This window comes from Marmota monax, unplaced genomic scaffold (assembly GCF_021218885.2).
Source record: "Marmota monax isolate L192 unplaced genomic scaffold, Marmota_monax_Labrador192_F-V1.1 WCK01_AAM20220418_F8-fsc00118, whole genome shotgun sequence".
In the NCBI taxonomy this organism is placed as follows: domain Eukaryota; kingdom Metazoa; phylum Chordata; class Mammalia; order Rodentia; family Sciuridae; genus Marmota; species Marmota monax.
In genome coordinates, this window is record NW_026695231.1 from 8,655,615 (window position 1) to 8,680,645 (window position 25,031).

At 40.2% G+C, this 25,031-nt stretch overlaps 1 protein-coding gene across 2 annotated transcripts in view; it reads right to left on the bottom strand.

Annotated features, from left to right (window-relative positions):
• Window positions 1–607: 607 nt before the first annotated feature.
• Window positions 608–25,031, bottom strand: part of Dusp10 (dual specificity phosphatase 10) — a 45,374-nt gene continuing 20,950 nt past the window's right edge. For both annotated transcript variants that reach the window (XM_046438446.2, XM_058577042.1), the window contains exons 3-4: window positions 6,086–6,457; window positions 608–3,050 (exon numbers count right to left, since the gene is read on the bottom strand). In XM_046438446.2, the coding sequence (XP_046294402.1) occupies window positions 2,785–3,050; window positions 6,086–6,457 (638 nt within the window). In that variant the 3' untranslated portion in view covers window positions 608–2,784. The remainder of the gene's footprint in view (window positions 3,051–6,085; window positions 6,458–25,031) is intronic.

Below are 25,031 nucleotides of genomic sequence, written 5' to 3' on the forward strand. Positions count from 1 at the left end.
GTCTTCCTTTCATATCTCTTTCTCCTTGTCCTTTGTTGTCATCTTCCCCTAGTTACCTCCCACACTGCCCATCTTGGTCCAAAAGTAGCTGGTATAAGTTCCACAAAATATGAACTCTCTATCCTGGTTAATATTCACTAATTGGAGAAGTGCCAACTATTGAAATATGTGTATAGAGAGGTGGTGGAGCTCCTGGTCTGTCCAAGTTAAGTGAACGGTGATGCCTACATTAAATGCTTTTAATTATTCTATTAAATCGTTAAATTCATTTGGCACAAAATGATGCCTGCATTGGTCAGTGACTCTGCTTTCTCACAAAGACACGATTATTTCCTAGCTTAGTACTAAAGTTCCCAGGCAACTAGTGAGGCCTAGAAACCTGGGAAGTCTGGTTTCTAGAGCAATGGCTTGGTTAATCCATATTGTTTTCATGAAGTGGTTAAATTCCTCTTGAAAAAATAGAGGCTAAGTGACCCAAAGCAGATTAGTAGAAAAGACCTGAGTTCCTTTCAGAATTCTTGGTATGCTGGTTGGCAGAATTCCTGTCTGTCCAAGACAGGCCTTCTCTTGAAATTGTAAACTTCCAAAAACATAAATCATTTCCATGTAGCTCAAGAACAGAAACTGTATTCTTTTGTTTTTTTTGAAAGAAAGCACTTTACACACTATGAGAAATTTAACATTTGGATTTAAAAAAGAGTCTGATAAATTGCTACAAATTTTAAATCATCAATTATGTATCAAAAGCTTACTCCTTAAATATGCTCCAACATCAAGAAAATAGCCTGCTAATGAATTGTAAAGAGTAGAAAATACTGTAACAGATTTTAACTGATTAACACTTTACATTAAATTAAAATAATCTCAAGTAGCTGTTAATTCCTGTTAAATTCAAGCTCTACTTTTAATAAAAGAAAAAAATCAATCCAACTGTAAGCAGAAATCTATTAAAAATAAACAAAAAATATTGTTATAACATTTGTAAGCAAATGTTCACAAAAATATTTGTCAAATGTAGTCACGTAGCATGAGACATGCCAGAATTCTTCAACTCTAACTCAGACCTGGAAAATTTCAGTTTGTTGCAAATCTTCCCTGTGGCTAAGTCTCTCTAGACCTATACTTCAGTAAAACAGGAAATGTTTGGATTGTATTCTTCCCCTACCCCCACCTGTCTGTGGATTGATAACCCTGTGATACATTAACTAAGTGCTGCTATAGGTAAGTTGTGCTTGCAAAACTGAGTCTGACTTGCTAAGACTAGGGGACAAAAAAATGGCTGCAAATGCACTATCCGGTGAATGCCACCAAAGATGTCAATTGAATAAATGGCAATGAAGGCAATGGGGACTTTAGAGACAGAAATGGCAGATTGTCACAAACAGTTATCAATTAGCCATTGGGAGAGATCATTGACTTCTAACCCATCAGGCAGTGATTTGGTTATCAAGGCTCAAAGGCTGATGAGAATGCTCACATTCTTGAGGTCACCTTAACTAGGGCTTCCCCAATGTAAGAGGAATTATACTTATGGATGAGATGACAGGAGAGGATAATAGGGAATGGAGGGCATTCATAACTGGGCAGACCAACCCTGGAGATCTTCAGCTTCATCGAAGATTCTCTGCTTCACACCCTCATCTCCCTTCCCTATGTCAAAACATGTGCTTTACGTCTAATTATGTCATATGTACAAGCTTCCAGAGGTAAGAGAGGCTTGATCCTGAGTTGAAGTAAAAAAGAGTGGGCAAAAACGACACGTCTCAGAATGAGTTTCATTTATATAATGAAAATAAATTTTTACACAATCAAAAGAAACACACAAAGTTTGTTTTTGTTTTTTTTTTTTGCGAAAAATATTTTTAAATAAATTTTTGTCATTTTTTTTTTTTACATTCTGATATACATATGTAACAAGGTTTATGGCACTATAACCAGAATCAAATCCAAAAAAAAAAAAAAAAAAAAAGGAAAAAAAGGAAAAAGGTGGGAAGGAAAGTAATTGGTTTTGTTGAATTTCTTTCTACCTCCAAGCTGGCAATTTTGCACTATTTGTCTATCATTCACTTGCCAGCTCTAACTTGTTTGCACACTCAAAACACCATATTATTGCACAAGAGCCAGTGAAGGCCTATGGTATAATGGTCAGTCAGTTCCTTGTTGTTTCAAAAAGTCTCTTCAACCCAGAGAGGGGGGGGGGGGAAGAAAAGTCCAGAGCATAAAACACTATTCTCTATTTCTTTAAAGAATACGTGAAGGGTTCTTAGACCACTCAAGCTGCCCTGATCTTCTCTTTGCACCAAGGAACACAGCAGGGCTTGGTTGGGTTGGGTTTTTATTTCCTATATGGATGGCCCAGGTGGCTCCTAGGTCCTCATGATCCAATGTCTTTTCTACTTACTTTTGGTTCTTTTTAAATGGTGTATTATGGGATCTTAGGTCTATGAACCTGCACAGACTATTTAGTCATAAACTCTACAAAAAGCTTAAAAGGAAAAGGGGGAGAAACAAGTTTTATTATATTTTTATTGTTGGCTTAAAAAAAAAATGACCTCTTTAACCTCCCTGCTTTGTCAGTTTGTGGGAAGTAAATCTCAATGGCATCAAAAGTTATAGTCTTCTCACACTTGTTAAAAATAAAGTCTTTAAACAAGTTTGTTTCCATTCACAAACTTTACCCCCAACTAAAAAAAGGAAAAAAAAAGGGGGGGGGCCCAGAACCCATCCTCCTTCCTTTTTCTCACCCCCAAAGGAGAGCAGCAATCCTTTCCACCCTGACCACTGTCACACGACCGTCTCCACACCCATCAGCTTTGGCGTAAGGATGCGTGGCGTCACACCATTGTTTAGGTCTTCCTCAAACTCCAGCAACTGCCCCATGAAGTTAAGATTTGGAGAAATAATTGGTCGTTTGCCTTTGACAAATTTGTAAGCATCAGTCATGGTCATTCGTGTGTGCTTCATCAGGTAGGCGATGACAATGGTGGCAGAGCGGGACACTCCGGCCTGGCAGTGGATGAGAAGCCCCTTCCCACACTGATGAGCTTCCTCTGAAAAGAGAGAGAGAAGAGATGAAGGGAAGGAGAAAGAGATGGACAGAGACAGGTTAACACGGACCTGAACTTGCCCAGGCTTCATTTGGTAGAGAAAGAATAAATTTAAATGGTTTTTAAAATTAAGTAAAAATATACTAGTCAATTCTGCATGCTTAGGTTGCACTTCCAGAACCGGCTAAAGTCAGTATTAGCATGAACAAGAGGCTACATATTTACATTTAGAGAGGAGATGGAGTAAAGGAAGCATTCATCGGAACAGTATCTCACGGCAGGACAGAAGTTGAAGCTGTACTTTCAGCACAATGAATGGGCTTATGTATTAAGCAAGCTGCAAATCAAGTAGTACCTCTGTCAAATATCTAGTGTGTGTGTGTGTGTGTGTGTGTGTGTGTGTGAGTGTGAGTGTGTGTGGCGGGGAGGTACTGGGGATTGAACCCAGAAGTACTTTCCCACAGAGCCACACACCCAGCCCTTTTTATTTTTTATTTTGAGACAGGGTCTCGCTAAGTTGCTTAAGGCCTCCCTAAGTTGCTGAGGCTGACTTTGAACTCAGATCCTCCTGCCTCAGCCTCCTGAGCTCCTGGGATTGTAGGCATGTGCTACCATGTCCAGCACATTTCTTTCTTTATACTACAGAATTGGGAAGTGAAAGGAGGGGAAGGCAGGGGATGTGGGGATTAAGAATGAAACAGACATTATTACTGTATGAATGTATGTGACTGTATGACCAATGTGATTCTACAATATGTATACTCAGAAAAATGAGAAATTATATCCCATCTATGTATGAAAAAAAAAAGAATTGCTTAGTTTAGGAACAGACATTAAATGGATGAGAGATTTTAGCTTCTCACTAGGAAAGTCAATTATGGCCGAGTTTAAAGACTTATGGTTTAAACCAGAGTGTCGCCCTCTCTTAAGTGTTCAAAATCCCCCTTGCATTCATGGAGGCTGCACCAATATGGCAAGGATCGGCAAGATGGAGGAATTCCCACACTGGCTCAGAATTTTGAGTCCCCAGAACTTCAAAGCTCCTGTCTAAATAATGGGAACAAAACCAGGTATCCCATTCAGAGAATATGGGAATATTGTCATTTGATTCAGGAATATGCTGGCACAGTTAAGCTCTAAACCTAGACTCCACTTAGTTTGTGTTAAGCACCGAGTGGTTATGATGTTAAACACCTTCTGTTTTCCAAAAACCACACTATGAGATTTTAGCTTATTGGATAACAATGAAAATAAAATTGTGCCCTGCAAGTTATGACTCTGAATTGCTTTCAGGCTAAATGCTGTTTGTTACTGGTTTTGTTTTCCTTCTAAAGAGCATGTAAGCCTGAGTAATCTATAAGGAATGTGAGTACTTGGGTTGAAATCCTCTCAGGACAAGTGTATCTTATGCTACTCATTAAATGGGAAGCAGATACCCCAACGCCCTCCGCCTGGAATGAAGTCAGGTGGAACCACAGTCATGACATATATCAACCAGGAAGTTCCCTGTCTACTAGGGGACAAATATTTCTTCTGCAGGACTCAAGGACTGGCTCAGATTTTATTAATAAAAAAATCTGAAGCATCTTTACACTCATGTTGGCTGGCTGGGAATTAATTAATAGGGCATTACAAACACTGTTCCGGTATTTTGTAGAAAGGCTCATGGCCTGGGAATCAAGAACCCTGGATCCCCACTGCTTCTCTAACACTAGAATTCGGAGAATCTTGGAGAAGTCACTGTACTTATCTGAGCACAGCCACCAGTCTGAATTTCCTTCCAAACTGAATACTTCATGGTCCTACACTGAAGATACAATCAGCAAAGGAAAGAGTTGGGCAATGTGACCAAAGCTTGTCAGCTCCTCAGCAAATCCAGCAGGCTCTTAAACCTGAGGCTTTTATATATATATATATATATATATATATATATATATATATATATATATATATTTTTTTTTTTTTTTTTCTGACTACGGAACATCAAACATGATGGGAGAAAGGCCAATGACAGCTTGCTGCAATAATGAGGAAAAGTACTGGGCCAGCCCTTTACCAAGATAGCAGTTAGAGTCCCTTGGAAAAATTATTGAGTGTCTGCTATATGCTAGAGTTCTCCAAATGATCACTTGAGTCTTACAGCAGAGTTCAAGGCTGCAGAAGTAACAAAATTTAATTAGGATTAGGCTGATGGTTGCTTCCTTTTAAAGATGAGAGCCTGCTATTGCTTGAATTGTTCTCCTAGGGCTATCTAATCTGATCTTTCCTGCTTCAGTTGAGTTTGCAAACTGTCAAAGGAAATCTTATATCATCTCACCGGCACTAACGTCCTCTCCATTTTGTTATCAAGTGCTTCAGAACCAAGACAAAGCAGAAAGGGAGAAAGAACTTGACCCCATCCCTTTCTCCCTCCTCTAGGATGAGGCAGTGCATAAGGAGGTTCACTTTGGCATTACCAGTCTGAAAAAGTTTCTTCAGAACAACCCTTCAGCAAATTCTACCTGTACCTCAGCCTCAGGTGAAGAGGTACCCACTGCAACTTAGTTTAATTCAAGGTAAGGAAATGCAATCACCTCTCACTCTGGGTGAACAAGGCTGAGTAGGGTGCTAGGGAGAGATGGGCATTTGAAAGTGATATATTCACTCTATTTCATGTCCTGCAGGACTCTGAGGGGACTTGGCAGATTGGGTAGCAGCAGTACCAGCTCTGATCCTCAATTCCTTACTTTCCCTCCTTTCTTCTAATTTTAAAGCACGTAAATGCTAACCACTACCATTTTTTTTTTCCATTGAGGATTTGAGGGATGGGCATTTCTAGTTGGACAGATGTCAACCAAATTATTTTTTTATGTCCATCCTGATGGCTCTGATATGTTAAGAACGAGGAGGACACTTTGGCTGCATTAGGTGACAGAACCCAAGACACCTCTGAGCAGCTGTTTCTGAGGAACACAGGAATAAACCTTGGACTTGATTTCAAAGCAGGAGCCAGAGGGAAAGGAAGGCAGAGGACAAGGACTCCCAATGGAGATTCTTACCAATGAACTCAAAAGCCTCTTCAAAGTACTGCCGCAGGTTCTGCTTGTTGCTGTCGGTGGCCGGCAGCCGCTTGTAGTTGAAGAGGCCTTTCTCGTAGTGGTAGAGGGGAAGGTGAGTGGTGACGTTGATGACATAGCCGATGTTCAGCCGCTGCATGGTGTCCAGGTCCTGAGCGTCCTGCTCATTGCCAAGGAACAGGAAGGGCAGGATGGGCGTCAGCTCTGCATTCTCGATGTCAGGGGTGGTGGGGACAGACTGAGGTAGCAAGCTCGAGGCCGCAGATGCACCACCCCCCACCTCCCGGCACTCTTGGAGCTGGAGGGAGTTGTCACAGAGGTTTTCATGGTTCTGCTTAAAACTACTAAGTCCACCTGGAACACAAATACAGAAAGCAAGATTAAGAATTCAAAGCTGGCAGAAAATGCCAACTTCACAGTAAGAATCAGAGTATGTTGTTGCTTAGATGGATGTTTATGTATGTATAAATCCCAAACCCAAAATGCAAGAGTCCATTTGGGGAGCTTCCAGGACCAGCTTCAGAGTGTTTCTCTGCATGGAGGACTCTAGAAACGTGCTCCTTATACAAAGTGGGGCATGTCGTTCAGGAATGAGCATCAGGCAATTTCATCAGCTGCAAATGTGATCTGCCTCAAAGAGCCATAAGCCATATGCTCAGTGGCCTATATAGAACCTTGCACTTTGGGAGCAGAGGAAAGCATGGATGGCATCCTCTGGCTGAGAACTTCTGCCTGTAATCTGGCCCTGCACACGTGCCACCTTGCACCTTCATGCTCACCTTACCTGGAAGACCACATCTGCTCCTAATATAGCAGAGGGCTTACAAGCAAGGACCATGGCTATAACCCCAATGCCATCCTTCCTGGCTCTGTGACTTGGGCAAGCTCCTCCCTCTCTGTTCTTCTTCTGCTCAGATGAGGGTAATGATATCTATCTCTGAGTATGAATATGAGTCTAAAAATAAATATATTTAGCATATCGTCAGGCATATACTATTGCTCAGCAAATGTTAGTTATTTTTATAAATATTATTTATATGAATGTCCAAAGGTAGAAGCAGCTGAGAAATGATTGGAAAGGATAAGACAGGGTTGCAGGGGCAGGGGAGATCATTCTTAAGGTCTCATTCTGATGTTTTTGCCTGCACGTCCTGACATTTGTCAGCCTTGACTTCCAGTAGAAGGGAAGTGGAGTAGCTTGATCCCTTGAACCTGAGTTTTGAGGGCCCTAGGTATATAAACCTCTCAGGAAACCTCTAATGGATCTATGAATACACTTTAAACATAAACGTCTGCTCTGCCTCCAAGAGTTATGGGTCTATCATAAAAAGTTTAAGCTGTACCTGTTTCGACAATTTTTAAATGCAAACATTCCCCACCCAACTATAGTTTCACTTATGGAAATTATCTTAGGAAAATCATTTAACAAAAGACCTTCAGCTAGATACGTGAAGACATCCACTATGGCATTATCAGTCTAATGGAAAAAGGAAAGCAAACAACAAAATAAAAATTAAAAAGAAAGTAAATTTTATTTTATTCATTCCATAGACTATTATGCGTTCATTAAGAGTAGTTATGAAAAGGTATAAATGAACAAAGAAACTGCTTAGCATTAAGTGAAAAAAGCTAATTCAACAATAATTCACCAAAAGCTGAAGGACTACAGAGAGAGAGAGAGAGAGAGAGACAGAGAGAGAGAGAGAGAGAACACACAATGTTAGGAAATATATAGATTATACTTTATGTTTTGATTTTCCTTTAATGTTATATTTAAATGCACAGATAAATGAACCCTAAGGATTATTATGAGGTTTAAATTATATAATATACATGTTAGGGCTCTGAAATCTGAATTGACATTATTAGCACTGAATGAGCTCTAAAATTCTGACTAGACAAAAACTAGATATCCTCTTGCTTTCTCTTTGAAAAGAGGGGGAAATTGGAAAACTCCTATTAGCTTTTTAAAAACCACCAAAATACAACATTCATTCCCATAGATGCCTTGTGTCTGTCTTGATAGTCCTTGGATTCAGGCAGAAAACACAAGGACGAATAGGATATGGTTCTGTTGAAACAAGGACAGGAAGTCTATCTGTCCGCTAGCTTCTGACCCTAACATGTGTTCTCCATTTCAAGTTTCATCTGTGACAACCACAGGGGGAAGTCCAGACTATAGCCTAGACCAGGTATCATGTCTGTATACAAGCAATGGACACTGAAACAGTTGTGCAAGACAGAGAAATCCATTTGTCATTAAGAGATGGTAACAATCCAAAAAAAATTCAAAGGGGCCATAATGGTCATATAATGATCATCCAAAATGAGTCAAGTAAAATCTTTTGTTTTTTGAAAAGAAAAATAAAATATTAACTCATTCTTACCGATTTCCAGAATTAAACTTTGCCCATACTGTTATTTATTATGCTATGAAATAATGATAAAGTGTGATCCCAAAGAGAATTTTTAAGTATAAAGAAAAAAAAAAAGAACACAAAAACTTCATCAGTGAATACTTTAAAAAATTAGAATAAAATAAAAACTAGCCATTGTTACCATGATAAGCTCAGAAGGCACTCTGTTATTTTAAAATCTACTCAGCTTTGCCTCCACAAAATACAAGTAGATGGTTCCACACTGATTCTATGATGAGAGCCCAATTCATTCTTTTAAGAAAAAAATCAGTTGAGACATTTTTCTACATACGATGAGAGGAAAGATCCCCCACCCCCCAAAAAAACTTCTCAAAAGAAGTGGGAAATCCTCTAAGCAGTGGGGGAAAAATTTCTCTCTGTTCTTATTTAGGGTACTCAAGCTGTAATTTGTGAGTTAAAAGATAAAATAAATTAAAAAGCATGCCAGAAATCCCCACACAGAAAAAAAAAAAAAAACAGCATAGAGCTTTTTAAAATTCTGTCTCTACACCTCCTTTCCCAATGACATCAGCTGGAGGCTCCCCACCTGCCCAGTTGCCATAGCAGTTACACAAAGACATACAATGACATCAGTTGGCATGATATCAGCTCTTTGAGTGCAAACAATACAAGAAGAACTACTTTGTTTAAGGCCTTTGGTGCAACTGTGTTCTGGGGAGCCAATGATGTAATGCTAACAGGTGGCATGGGCCTTCCATTTGCCTAATGGGGGAAAAAACCCATGGGAGAGGGGGATGGAGGGAATTTGAGACAGACACACACAGAAAGCTCCAAATCGCAGGGTGCAAAATTATGTGTGTATTGTATGTATGTTTGAGCCATGTAAGAACTCTGTTCACAAACTATTTGAACGGGGAGTAGATAGCACAGGAGCTCTTTTAGTTCAAACATACAAGCTAGAGACAAGGACATTCTCAGTGAGGGTCTAAAGAAACAGTCTCCTGTCCAATTTCCAGTCTGCTCATCAACTTAAGCATCAGTTCTCATTGAAGGGTAACACACATCTATACACAACTGTTAAAAATCTCTCTGGATGGTACTGAAAGCAAATGAACCAGTAGTAGTTTGCAGTGCCTTTTTTAAGAGAGAAAACTGCAGGAAAAAAAAATGTGTTTTTGTTTTTTTTTTCCTTTCGTGGTGGTGGTGGGGTGAGTGGAATTGGCAGCTGTGGGGGAGGGGGATGAGTAGAACCAATTTCCACCCACCCTATCCCATCAAATACCACCTGAGGCCATCCTGCCTGATTGCTTAATGAAGAGCTTTAATTATGTTTGTTGTTACTATATGAGAATATTACAAAATAGTAATTAACCAACCATTGAGGTAGAAGCAGTGTGGTGTGGTATCAGAGCAGAGGTTAGAGGCAGATAGACCCAGGCTATCATTGTAATTCTGCTGGCTAGGGAGTTGTGAGACCTACAAAGGTTTCAAATCGTTTTCTCCTATTAAGCCTCAGTTTACTGATCAAGTGGATATCATATCATGTACCCTTAGGGTTGTGATAGAAGAGGTCTATGTAAAGGTTTTGACATACAACCTGATGTTTGATAATTAACCTCTTATTACCCCAGTACCATCACCCAGGTCTCCCCTGCAATTGATCCGTGCTCATGTGCAGTGATCAAGAGCAGGGGCACTGAGGCCAGGCTGCTGGGGTCCAACCCCTAGTCAAACACTAGCTGTGAGATGCTGGGAAGGCTTCTCACCTCTCTCTTCCTCAGTTTCCCCATATGTAAAACAGAAATAATAATAACAGTGCCTACCTCGTGGGAATTTGTAAGGATTAAACTGGTTAATAAATACAAAATACTTTATAACAATGTCCAGTACACAGGAAGCACTTTTCTTTCAGTACTTTGGGAAACTGTAATCTTAACGATCTAAAAGATAGAATAATAAAGATCTAAAAAAAATCTGCTTCATAATAATTGTAAATGATCACATGATTGTAAATGATTATAAATTCATCAAGTGTTAAAGTTTGAATAATACAATTTATCATAAAAAAAAAACAACAGCTCCCTATCCTTCCTAATCACAAAGGATATATATTTTATTAGGACAATTTATTTGTCCTAACTTTCCCAATAAAGATTACATGTCTTTGGATTCCTAGTTTTTCCATAGGAGGACTAAATTTTTAAAATAAAACTGCTCTTCTTCCCTCTCTTCCTTCTTCCCCTAATCCCTACCAAACACTAAACCTCCTTGTGTACACAAGAACCTGCAGTCATCAGTGGAAATGTTTTTGAGACATGAGCAACCATGCTGGGGGACATTTTCAAATCTTATCTCAAAACTAGGTTCCCTGCCAAAATGAGCATGGTGAGCACACTGATTCTGAATGGTAACAGTAAAGAATACCCAGCACACCCAAAGAAAATACATATTAATACCACCCGCCTGTTTTTTTTTTTTTTTTTCCTCCAATAGGAGGTCAGTACAGCGACTGTCCCAGAGAAGCAATGGATTCTAGTTTTAGGGGGAAACCTTCCTCTGTGGGTGTACTGCAGTTCCCATGGCTATTGTGACTACTGCAGCCTTAGAAACAGAAGGGTCCTCTGTGGTGTGATTCGGAAGCCATGCTCTCTGGCTGCAGAGTCGAAGAACCTTCATCCACATGTGGAATCCATAAACAAAAAGTTCCCACATCTAAAGATGAATAGCATTTCTGCACAACCTTTTGGTTATTATGCTAAGCAGGACGTGAGCACCTTCCGGAACTTTAAGGAAAACATTCTCGGAAGGTCAGCAAACAGAATTAGTGTCCAAAGAGTGGGTGTGTATAGTCTCAAACTGGACTCTTGTACAAGTTTGCTGCAAACACATTGATCACTCCTGTTGTCGCCTTGTTTTTCCTACTGGGTTAATCAGCCTTTTTAAAGTGAAGAAAAGTACTTTGATGATCGAGGGAAACAGATTAGAGCCAGACTCCTTAGTTAAAATCTTGGTTCCTATTAGTCATTACCTGTGTTACCTTCTTCAAATTATTTAACATCTCTGAGGTTCAGAGATGACATCCATAATAGTTCAGATATGATATCATCTATCTCAAAGAATACAATACGGATACAAGGTCACATAACACAAGTGGAAAAGATACTGGAAAAGCATGCATACTCCTTTGTAGGACCCCCTTGGAAATTATAGCACATTGGAGCAGCCTCTTAGGATGCTACCTACATGCAGGAGGATCTTGGTGGAAGAACAAAGCATGGATAATTGTAGCTGATGTAAGGTTTCCAAAGCTGAAACAGTCAAAATGGGGTCAGAATAACTTCATTATTTTCAGGGCAGAATGGCACCTAACTTAACAGAAGAAATGTCTGGAGTAACAGGGAGACATTATTTTGACTTCTTATGTTCTGTGAAATTATCTTTACATTCCACAGGTACAATTGGGTATTTCACAGAACCACTGGTTTCAAGCCAATGTGGCCTGGTTCAGTTGATAAATGTCTGGTGTATGAAAAGACAAAAGCTCAATTAGAAATTATTTTGAAAACCTATATTCCAATAAAATAGAAGATAGTGAAGACATTGATAAATTCCTTAAGTCATATGATTTGCCCAGACTGAGTCAGGAGGATACTCACAACTTAAACAGACCAATAACAATAGATGAAATAGAAGAAGCAATCAAAAGACTTCCAACCAAGAAAAGCCCAGGACCGGATGGGTATACAGCGGAGTTTTACAAAACCTTTAAGGAAGAATTAATACCAATACTTTTCAAGTTATTTCAGGAAATAGAAAAAGAAGGAGCTCTGCCAAATTCATTCTATGAGGCCAACATCACCCTGATTCCGAAACCAGACAAAGACACCTCAAAGAAAGAAAACTACAGACCAATATCTCTGATGAACATAGATGCAAAAATCCTCAATAAAATTCTGGCGAACCGGATACAAAGGCACATCAAAAAAATTGTGCACCATGATCAAGTTGGATTCATCCCTGGGATGCAAGGATGGTTCAATATACGGAAATCAATAAATGTTATTCACCACATCAATAGACTTAAAAATAAGAACCATATGATCATCTCAATAGACGCAGAAAAAGCATTCGACAAAGTACAGCATCCCTTTATGTTCAAAACTCTAGAAAAACTAGGGATAACAGGAACTTACCTCGACATTGTAAAAGCTATCTACGCTAAGCCTCAGGCTAGCATCATTCTCAATGGAGAAAAATTGAAGGCATTCCCCCTAAAATCTGGAACAAGACAGGGATGCCCTCTATCACCACTTCTATTCAATATAGTTCTCGAAACACTGGCCAGAGCAATTAGACAGACGAAAGAAATTAAAGGCATAAAAATAGGAAAGGAAGAACTTAAATTATCACTATTTGCAGATGACATGATTCTATACCTAGAAGACCCAAAAGGGTCTACAAAAAAACTACTAGAACTAATAAATGAATTCAGCAAAGTGGCAGGATATAAAATCAACACGCATAAATCAAAGGCATTTCTGTATATCAGCGACAAAACTTCTGAAACGGAAATGAGGAAAAACACTCCATTCACAATATCCTCAAAAAAAATAAAATACTTGGGAATCAACCTAACAAGAGAGGTGAAAGATTTATATAATGAAAACTACAAAACCCTAAAAAGAGAAGTAGAAGAAGATCTTAGAAGATGGAAAAATATACCCTGTTCATGGATAGGCAGAACTAACATCATCAAAATGGCGATATTACCAAAAGTTCTCTATAGGTTTAATGCAATGCCAATCAAAATCCCAACGGCATTTCTTGTAGAAATGGATAAAGCAATCATGAAATTCATATGGAAAAATAAAAGACCCAGAATAGCAAAAGCAATTCTAAGCAGGAAGTGTGAATCAGGCGGTATAGCGATACCAGACTTAAAACTATATTACAGAGCAACAGTAACAAAAACAGCATGGTACTGGTACCAAAACAGGAGGGTGGACCAATGGTACAGAATAGAGGACACAGAGACTAATCCACAAAGCTACAACTATCTTATATTTGATAAAGGAGCTAAAAGCATGCAATGGAGGGAGGATAGCATCTTCAACAAATGGTGCTGGGAAAACTGGAAATCCATATGCAACAAAATGAAACTGAATCCCCTCCTCTCGCCATGCACAAAAGTTAACTCAAAGTGGATCAAGGAGCTAGATATCAAATCAGAGACTCTGCGTCTGATAGAAGAAAAAGTTGGCTCCGATCTACATATTGTAGGGTCGGGCTCCAAATTCCTTAATAGGACACCCATAGCACAAAAGTTGATAACAAAAATCAACAAATGGGACTTACTTAAACTGAAAAGTTTTCTCTCAGCAAGAGAAACAATAAAAGAGGTAAATAGGGAGCCTACATCATGGGAACAAATTTTTACTCCTCACACTTCAGATAGAGCCCTAATATCCAGAGTATACAAAGAACTCAAAAAATTAAACAATAAGAAAACAAATAACCCAATCAACAAATGGGCCAAAGACCTGAACAGACACTTCTCAGAGGAGGACATACAATCAATCAACAAGTACATGAAAAAATGCTCACCATCTCTAGCAGTCAGAGAAATGCAAATCAAAACCACCCTAAGATACCATCTCACTCCAGTAAGATTGGCAGCCATTATGAAGTCAAACAACAACAAGTGCTGGAGAGGATGTGGGGAAAAGGGTACTCTTGTACATTGCTGGTGGGACTGCAAACTGGTGCGGCCAATCTGGAAAACAGTATGGAGACTCCTGGGAAAGCTGGGAATGGAACCACCATTTGACCCAGCTATTGCCCTTCTTGGACTTTTCCCTGAAGACCTTAAAAGAGCGTACTACAGGGATACTGCTACATCGATGTTCATAGCAGCACAATTCACAATTGCTAGACTGTGGAACCAACCCAGATGCCCTTCAATAGATGAATGGATAAAAAAAATGTGGCATTTATACACCATGGAGTATTACGCAGCACTAAAAAATGACAAAATCATAGAATTTGCAGGGAAATGGATGGCACTAGAGCAGATTATGCTTAGTGAAGCTAGCCAATCCCTAAAAAACAAATACCAAATGTCTTCTTTGATATAAGGAGAGCAACTAAGAACAGAGCAGGGAGGAAGAGCAGGAAGAAAAGATTAACATTAAACAGATACATGAGGTGGGATGGAAAGGGAGAGCAAAGGGAAATTGCATGGTAATGGAGGGAGACCCTCATTGTTATACAAAATTACATATAAGAGGTTGTGAGGGGAATGGGAAAATAAACAAGGAGAGATATGAATTACAGTGGATGGGGTAGAGAGAGAAGATGGGAGGGGAGGGAGGGGGGATGGTAGAGGATAGGAAAGGTAGCAGAATACAACAGTTACTAATAGGGCATTATGTAAAAATGTGGATGTGTAACCGATGTGATTCTGCAATCTGTATTTGGGGTAAAATTGGGAGTTCATAACCAACTTGAATCTAATGTATGAAATATGATATGTGAAGAGCTTTATAATGTTTTGAACAACCAATAAAAAAAAAATTAAAAAAAAAAAAAAAAAAAAAAAAAAAAAAAAAAAATATTCCACTAAAAAAAAAAAAAAAAAAAAAAAATTCAATGAAAGTGATGACCTAAAGATGACTATTGAGGAGATTTGGAAAAGCTTTTGGTTAAGCCTGCTTTATAGTGAGATATTCATTATTATGAATACACCTATGCGTCCTCACAAATACATAAAAAAGTCTGCTGTAGACAGGAAGTCACAAGGCTGGAGCACATGTGGACAGAGTGGAAGGTAATATGCACATTTTGAGAGATTATTGATGGTTACCAGTGACTCTTTATTTTCCATGTTTTAATGTTATTTTCAGAATTTGGAAGGGAGAGAAGGAAGTACTGCACAATTTCACATGGACCATTCATTTCTGTAATTTTCACAACACTAATTTGGAATTTAATTTATTATAATAACTTGTAAATAGGATTGATGATGTCTTCTGGTTCTATTTCCAACTCAGACTAGACTATTAATTCTCTATTCAATGGAGCCTCTTGTCTTAATTCTATTCCTATATGCCATGTTCTGTTTCAACTCAAAACAACAAAAAGTGTGGCTAACTCACAGATTCTTGAGCCTAAAAGGTGGAGTATCATGATACTGAGATGGCTATATTTTATATTATTTATCTTTGGACAAACAGTACATTATAAAAGTTTAAAAAAATGAAATTGAAAGATTAAGAGGGCATATTTATTTAATATTTAATTGACACATTAAAAGCATACATATTAATGGGGCACCATGTGGTTTAGATATATGTCATGTTCTAATCAAATTAAACATATCTATCTTCTGAAACATTTATAATCTCTTTGTGGTGAAAACATTCAAAATCCTTTCTTCTAGCTTTGTTTCTTAAATAAATAGTAGTACATAAATATTATTTATCATCACCTTACAGTGCAACAAAACATCAGAACTTATTTGTCGTATCTAACTCTGTGTATTGATCAACCATTCACCATCTCTCCTCCCTACTCTAAAAAAAAAAAAAAAAAAAAAAAAAAAAAAAAAAAAAAAAAAAAAAAAAGAAAAGACAAAAGCTCAAAACCTTTAAAAAAAACCCAAACCAAAATAACCCAAAATCTCAGTATCTTGAATCCAACTGAGTTCCTCTTTATTAACTGGCACAGTGTACTACTGAGTCTTCTGGGAAGATGTCAGTCCCTCTCCTGGCCTCTCTGGTTATCTACAGGTAGCTTAAAAGCCAACCTGAGAAGACGCAGAGCTTCGCCCTGGATTTGAAATAGCAGGCCAGCCACACACTCACCGACTTTCTCAGTTACATCTTCTAGGCTAGATTTCCTCAACTATAGAAAGGGGACAGTATTCCTCAGGTCTATTATAATGGTTTCATGAGATCATGTGTACACCATCCATTCTGGTCTCTTTCAGAAAGCACTGAAACCCTGTAGTTATTGGAATGATAATTGTCAGTGGAGTCTAAACCTACCCTTAGAGTGCTCCAAGTAGGCTCTGCTATGGTGATCCTGTAAAGGATGGGGCAGATGGTTCAGCAAAGTGGGGAACAGGAGACCATCTGCCAAAGCAGTTGCCAGCAAGAGTACAGGGAAGGGAAGGTGAGGCAAAGGCCCTGTGGTTGCCCATAGAAGATCTGCTCCCACAGTGGTAGTCTTCTTGGGCCTAGTTGAGATTCCACAAATGCAAGAGCAAGTGGCATGCAGGTCTTGGGGTTGGCAGTTTCCCTTGATAACCTCCTTATGTTTAGTTCTTCATATACTAAGACCTCAGTAGAATCTGGGGTGGGGGAGAAGATATCTGGGCTATCAAACAGCAAAAATGCATTGTGGGCAAATTTTCTGCAATATACATATATATGTATTTTATTTTTATATGTATTTTTACAGACATGTATACACATACATTCCTAAAAATTTTAAAAATAGAAGTATGAAACATTATGTATATGAGATAGTTTTTATAGAAAATTACCTATATTTACATTGCTGTGAACAGCTCAATTTATTGAGGAAAGATGTATAGATCATTTTTAGGTCCACGATTTGTTTCAGGGTGACCACTCTCTGAAAAAGTTAGTTTCAACGCGCCACCATGTACCCAAACAGGTAGCCTTGCTCTACAGGTAAAACTGTGCTAATGAAGACTTGTTCTTTTAGAAATATTTTGCTTTTCATGCATATCCAAATGAATAGCTTTAACAGTACCTAGGTTCTTGGAGAGCAGGACTACTACTCTTATTTAAGCCCATTTGACACAGGGTCCAGCCATAAGTCACATCAGGAGATTTGCTGATAAATTAGCAGGAGGAGGTATAAAGAAAAGGTACAGAGCTAGGGAGCAATCTCTTTATGGAGATAACTTTTCACTTTATATTTCTTAAGTTTTGTAAGTTCTCTCTCATGCCTTCTTTAGTGACAAATGATAGGTAGAAATCACTTCCAAAATGCCCTTCATAAAACCATCTTCCCATCATAGATCACTCCTGTTCTTAGGACATTCCTCTAACCAAGTTGTATTTAGTAATGTTTTGAGAGAAAAAAGAAAATCCCTGAAAAACCTGTTCTATAATTTGCTTCAATTTTGAGCTCAGAGTCTTCTCTGTATTTTCTGCTGGACAAAATACAAACAATTTACGGATGCTCCCGTGAAACAGACATGGTTTATATAGCTGCTGTAACTCTATCACCAAGTTATTTTTATTTCCCTTAGTTTATGCACAATCCTTTCCACCTCAACACTTTGGTCCACTAGAAAATCTAGCGTTCTGGAAATAAGCTAATGCTTGGTTATGAATGCACTTACCAAGGGCAAAAAAAAACAGTATCTTTTGCAGTGTGCTTTCTTCTGATTTTTTTTTTTTTTTTTTTTTTTTTTTGGTTCTATGTGCTTTTACAACTATTTTCAATTATTAGCTTGTGGTAGGAATTCTGGTAATAGATGGCTTTCTCTTTGATTAAAAACTTTGCAATTCCCTCAATAGAAATATATTTTTAAAAATTCTTCTCTAAACATTGACCTCCCCCCCAAAGTGAACTAAGTCAGAAAAATCCAAATGATTCGAGAACTATGATTTATAAAAATCGAAAATGAAGCTTTCCTTGGAAGTCTTCCAAGAGGGACAGACCCTGGAATGTTCTGTCAGTGGTTACAAAGATCCTGCCCTCTGCCCTAAGGCCCCACCTTCCAAGTTCAGAAGCTGCCTCTGGGCTTCCCAATTCCCCTCCCTACACAATTGATGCCTAAAAGGACTGGGGATTAAACTCCAGCCTGCTAGAGTGGCACAGTCTTCACAGGAAAAAAAAAAAAAAAAAGAAGTCCCTAGTCAGTACCCCAAAGGGAGAGATAAGCTTCAGAGGTCCCCTTCCTCACCCTTTCTACTTTAAAGCTTTCAAGAGTAACCAGTGTTTGTGTGTATGTGAATAACACAGGCAGATTGTTGGAGAGGATACTTCACAAGTATGTAAATACAGCCTGCTCCTTTAAATCTGTTACCTCATTTATTTACATTAGAACAGAAAGCACTGCCAGAAGCAACAGCTGAAGACAGTCGTGTAATTTTCCACAAAGACAACAATTAAACAGCTTTGTGTTATTTTAATGAGCAGATGACTTTTATGTGCGCAGGATTCAAAGGGTAAGATCTCAGCGTTCCCAGAGCTCGCAGCCCCCTCCGGTCTGGCAGGAGCCTGAGAGACTGAGGAGGAGCAGCCTGTGGCCTCCACCTCAGGAGCCTGGTGGTCTTGGTCTCCCAGCCTTTGTCCCTCAACCCCATAAACCCATCGGGGGAGATGGGAAAAAAAAAATAAGAGAGTGAGATTCCACCTGGAATATTTATTTTGGCGCTTGAATTGTCTATGCATCCACAGATTTGTTCTTAAAAAATTGAAGAGTGGCAGGGTTAAGTGGCGGAGCACAGTCCCCTCTTGCCACAGGGAGTGAGCCCCCCCCCCTTTTCCGGTCTCACTGTGGGTACCTGAAGATGGGGATGGGCAGAGCTGACTTCTCCAAGTCACTCCAGCCAGCAGGGTAGGGAGTGGGCCTTCTGATCTCCCCCCCCCCTTGGGGCCTCATTTGGAGAGAAAAAGTCACAGCAGAATTTCTGGTGGGTCCACTTGTCCCTTTGACTCCCCATCCCAGCCCCCAGAGGCCCAGTCAGAGGAGTCCTCATTTTTGCCAGGAGTCCCTCCACCTCTAGATTGAGCTCCACACCCAGGAACCAAAAAACGACAATTAGACAAAGTGATTGGGTTTGCCTTTCAGATAAGGCTTTGGGATTCAACAGGGAATCACTATCTACTAGGAAGTGTGCCTATCAAAGGATAAGCTAGGGGTGTGTGTGTGTGTGTGTGTGTGTGCTCTGTGGGGAGCACAGGGGGGCTGAGGAGGGATGGCCAAGTTCTGGCTGCCCCAACCTTCCCTGTCCATGATTTACCCAACAATATTAGCTCAAACCACTCAGTTCCAAGAGAGGAAGGCAAACTCAGACACTCGGCTCAAGCCTGGGATTTTCTCAATGGACATCTCCAGTCCCCCCATCAGTCAGGACTCAGTGGAGGAGATCGATGACACACTGGATCTTTGATAAATTAAAGATGGCAATCATAAACGAGGACAAGGACCATGAATCTGCCCTGAGTTCCTGGGTGCTATGAAAGGGGACTAATTAAACCGGCCTCTGTGGGGGTTAACAAGGGACTAACTGGCTTGTGAGTGGCGTAGAGCGGAGGGTAGCACCCAGACAAGGAAAGGCAGGGAACTCAGGAGACTGTGAGACTCAAAGGACCCAATCACAGGGAAGCACAATGAATGGCAAGGGTGAGAGGGTAGCCAGAGGACATACAGGGGACACTAAAACCTTCAGGAGGTGGGGCCTAGTGGGAGGAAGTCATGTCACTGGGGTGTGCCTTCAAAGGGAATACTGGGATCTGTCTCTTTCTTGTTTCTCTTTTTGCTTCCTGATCACCATAGGGGGAACAGGCCTCCTCCGTCATGTTTTGCTCACCAAGATATAGTGTGCCACACAGGCCCAAAGTAACAGAACCAAGTGACCATGCACTGCAATCTCTGAAACCACATGCCAAACTAAACCTTTTTACTTCTTTCAAGTTGTTTTTCTCAGGTATTTCATCATAGGGACAGAAAGCTTACTAACATGGCAATTGACATATACTCCAAAACTTGGGCAGCATTCTTACCCTTTCTTTCCATGAATGCATTTTTTTTTGTTTCTGCTATAAGCTGATAGTGTCTCCCCAAAATTACTATGTTGAGTTCCTAATCCCCCAAAGCGCTCATATTTGGAAATGGGAGCCTTAAGGAGATAGGCTTAGGTGAGGTCATGAGGATAGATCCCCCAGGACAGATTTAGTGTCTTATAAGAATAGACAACAAAGAAATATTTGTTTTTCTCTGCCATGTAAGGACACAGTAAGGTGACTTCACAACAAGAAGAGAGCCCTCATAAGGATCTGACCATGCGGGCACCAAGACCTTACCATAGTGGAGACCTTTAACATCTAGAGCTCTGAGAAAATAACTCTCCCTTACTTACACTAGGGTCACAATTTGGATGTGGTTTGAGTGTATTAACCAGTCTCATGTGCTGACTGTTTGCTCCTCAGAGTGGTAATGGTGAGAGGTGGCAGGACCCTGAAGAGGTGAGGCCTAATGAGAGGTACTTAAGTCACCAGGGTGTTGTCCCCGAAGAGCCGAATGTGGTTCCTTAAGTATTTCTTGAGACACCAGTTAGTTCCTGTGAGAACAGATCATTATAAAAGGGCAAGCCTAGTCCCAGAATCCCTCCAGCTTCCTCTCTTGCTGCCTAATCTCTTCTGCCTGCGCTCCCACAGTGATGATGCTATCCACAAAGAAGCCCTCACTAGAGGCAACAAGCGGAGCCACTCCATATTGACTTTTGAAACTGTGAACTAAATAAACCTCTTATCTTTATAAAGTATCTGGCCCCAAGTATTTTGTTATACAAACAGAAAATTAATTCATACATAGCTCAAGCAGACTAATACAGCCCCACTTTTAATCTTAATTCCGAGTTAAGCTTACTTTTTTAGAAATATCATATCTATTTTTAAAGAGCCATACCAAAGCCTGTGAGCCAACTAAAGAAGTGAAGCCAGAAATGGTTCAAGGCGAGGATGGAGGTGGCTACCTTCCATGACGGGAAGAGGCAAATCCCCAGAGCCTTTCAGAACTTTAATTCTAGAAGTCCATTTCTTTCCCAAAGACTCATCACTCCTCATTAGCTATAACCTCCTCGTGGATCAACATTGGCTCAATTCCTCCCTGCACCCAAGAAAATCCTAGCTGTCTCTGTGTTCCAGAGGCTACTCTATACAACGTTAAAGCCCCACCTTCTCCACTTACTAAGTAGCTGCATACCGGGAGTAATCCATCAAGATGGATTAAAGGAGGGGGTAAAAATCCATGAGATCACACTGCAAGGCTGAAGAGAGAAGAATGTTAACAGGAGCAGAGTGCTGTAAAACACAAAGCCATATTTTTCCCAAGAGCTCAACCAGATACTCTGCATTATTGCTTAATTCTCTGAAGAGAGGGAAAACATTCTCCGATTTTCAGTGCAAAAGAAGTTTAAATAATCAAGCATTGCTAAACAAACAAACAGAGGAAAGCCCAGTAAAGCTATTCATTAAACCAGACCACAGCACAAAAGGAAGACTGTTGCTTAATAGCCCACCCCCCACCTCACCCCCCCCAAGGACTGACATTTATCTTAGACCCCAAATTAAACACATCACAACTTCACAGCAAAAATATGTTTCCCGATGGAATTTAAGTAAAGTCCAATTAAATAAATCTCTAGAAATGTCAAGAGCAAGCCTCAAGAGAGAGCATTCTTCTACTGTGAAACATTCCCATTGGAAATTGCATTCACAAAAGGTCATCTAGAAACATCCATGACAAGAGGGGGTGGGCAAACAGGGCACATGGCAAAGTTAGACAAGTGAATCCCGGGTTGGGTTCCATCTCTGATATCAGTATGGAAGTACCCAAATTCGTCCTATGAGCCTTAGCTTACTTTGGATGAACTCCCCCATGTCCAAACAGTTCTTACAATTATGCAACTTTGTATGATCTGGAGGTCAAAGGGCAGTGGCTGAGGGAATTCAGGAAGTGGTAGGAGAAAGAATCAAATGTCAGTCTCAAAATTTGAAGTGTTTTCCCGAACTAATGTTTTCAGTTCACAAAAAGCATAGCAACAACTTCCTCAAGCCATCAAGTTGAATTCTATATTTGGCAAGAATATTAAGCAAGGCTGAGCATTACCAATCAAAAGCCAGAAAGAGAAGGCATGAGCTATCCTTGCACATAGATCCCGCCAGCCAGCCAGCCAGCCACATCCAACAGTCAGGGCTAGGCTTGGAAAGGCCCTCCAAAGCCAAGTAGGGTCTCCGCACACTAAGAGACACATAAGGTTGCATCAGGTCAAAAGCCTGTATGTCCGTGGCCTGAGTGGACCACCTTCTGAGATTAAGGGAGAAATAAAACAACCAAAGCTCCTATTTAGTGCTGAAGAGGTGGGCTGGACACATATATTATCCACATGGGCTTAAAATAATAAGCAATTCAGCCTGGGACACTTAGAATGAAGAACTGACCTTGAAGACACCCCATAGCCACACTATCATGCTTACCAGGAACATCCCCTTGAAGCCATGCCTAATGCTGCACAGGGTGACAAGATGCCCCGAAAGCAAGGACTCAGAAGGCAGCCTTTCTTTCTTCTCTGAAGTAATACTGGGTGCTACCTCTCTGACACCTATTGACACCTCTATAAAATCAGCACTTTGAGAGCTGGGGTTGTGGCTCAGTGGTAGAGTGCTTGCCTCCCACACATAAGCCACTAGGTTCAATCCTCAGCACCACATAAAAATAAATAAATAAAAATAAAGATATTGTGTCCAACTACAACTAAAAAAAAAAAAATTTAAAAATCAGCACTTTGGGCAATCTTTAAGTTTCTTCCACTTCTAGCATTCTTTAAGTTCAGCACAGCTTAGCTCATCAGATATGTGTGAACTGATGGCAAGAAGATCCGCCGTTGGGAGGGTGCTTGAGGCCAGCATGATCAGCTTCCTGTTTCAGGGCCTTTGCATTTCCTGATCCCTCTTCCTGGAACTTCTCATCAGAAGTTCCTTACCCCAGGGTACTTTTGCTCTCCTGGTCCCAGACTTAAGACTTCCTAGAACCTTTGGAATCTCCAAAGTGATAAGGGTGTCTTTTATATGCTAATGAGATGGCTAGTGACTGACAGCCCCTGGAGAGAATCAGGCTGGGGCTGGTCACTAGGGAGAGACTTTCAACCTGGGGCTGAAGGTCAAGCTGACCACCTACAGCCAATATCTAATGTAATCATGGCTACTTAATGGAAACACTATCAAAATTCAAAAGGGTTTGGAAAGTTTCCCAATTGCTAAGCATGAGGAGGTGCCTGGAGGGTGGTACACCTGGGCAGAGAGGGCATGGAAACTCTATAAACCTTCCCTATAGCTTTCCTTCCACAGTTCTGCCATCTGGCTGTTCCTCTACATCCTTCATAATATTCTTTACAATAAACAGGTAAACGTAAGGAAAGCATCTCTCTGAATCCTGTGAGCTGTCCTAGCAAATTATCCAAATCCAAGGAGTGTGTTATGAAAACCCTGATTTATAGCAGGTTTGTAGAAGCTCAGGTCACAACCCGGAGCTTGTCACTGGCATATGAATGGGGGCAGTCTTGCATGACTGAGCCCTCAAACCTGTGGGGTCTGACACTAGCCTCCAGTTACAGTATCAGAATTGAGTTAAATTTCAGGATATCCCATTGGTATCAGCTGGAGAACTATTTGGTGTGTAGAAGAGAAACACGCACACACAAAAGCACTCTGTGTTGTGAGGTTATTAGTCTGTTTTCTGTTATTATAACCAAATATCCGAGGCTGAGTACTTAAGAGAGGTTGTTAGCTCATAACCTGAAAGTCCAAATAACATGATACTGGCTCCGACGAGAAACTCCTTGGCTGTGTCTCATCACAACCAATGGCACCACAATGACAAGACGACTAGATCAGGCCATTCAGAAGTCAGTGCATGGACAGGGGGCCAGGAGTGCTCTTTCTATAACAACTCTCTCTTAAGAACTGAGAAATCCAAGAGAACTAGGTCACCCCTTCCCCCTAGACCTCTCAGAGGCCCCACCTCTTAAAGGTATACCACCACCCAACACTGTCCAAGTAGGGACAAAGTTTCCAACATACAGATCCTTGGTGGCCACACACTCACACTAATCTGTACCATAACAGAGTGTATATGAGGAGAAAAACTGTTTCCCTTTAGACTCATATAGGTGATTCTGACTGACCCGAGACCAAATGTGTGGTCTTTTCTGAGGGCTCCTCCCGGACTTTCAACTTACAACTGCTCTCTCCTTTCTCTTCCATCACATCATGAAGTTGTGAAGTTTTATGGTCCTCAGACCCCTTGTCACTATCTGAAATTATTTCTCCTATGTTTATTGTCATTATTGAACTGTGGACCACAACAAAGTCAAAATGCTGCTTGTCTTAGAGGGAACAGAGCATAACCATTCTGTGCACTGGGCTCAGGCTGTCTTCGCAACTTTTCAGTATGACCTTGCAAAGTTGCTTAACCTCTTTCTACCCTAGTTTCCTTATTGTGAAATGGAGCTAACAATAGTGCCAACTATTAGCTCTTGCAAGAATTAAATGAGCCACTACATGGTAATTATTCACAGAAATTGTGTAGCATCTGATTTGTGTAGTAAGTGCTCATTAAATATTTTTAGATTAAACGCACGCTAGAATGAGATGGAAAGAGCCATTAATTATGTGCTATTCAGCATTATGCTAGGGATATGAGAGATTAAAAAAAAAAATCCTAAAGGAAAAAATCTAATAGGAGAAAGAAGAAAAGATAAAGGACGATTAGAGAAAATTTAGCA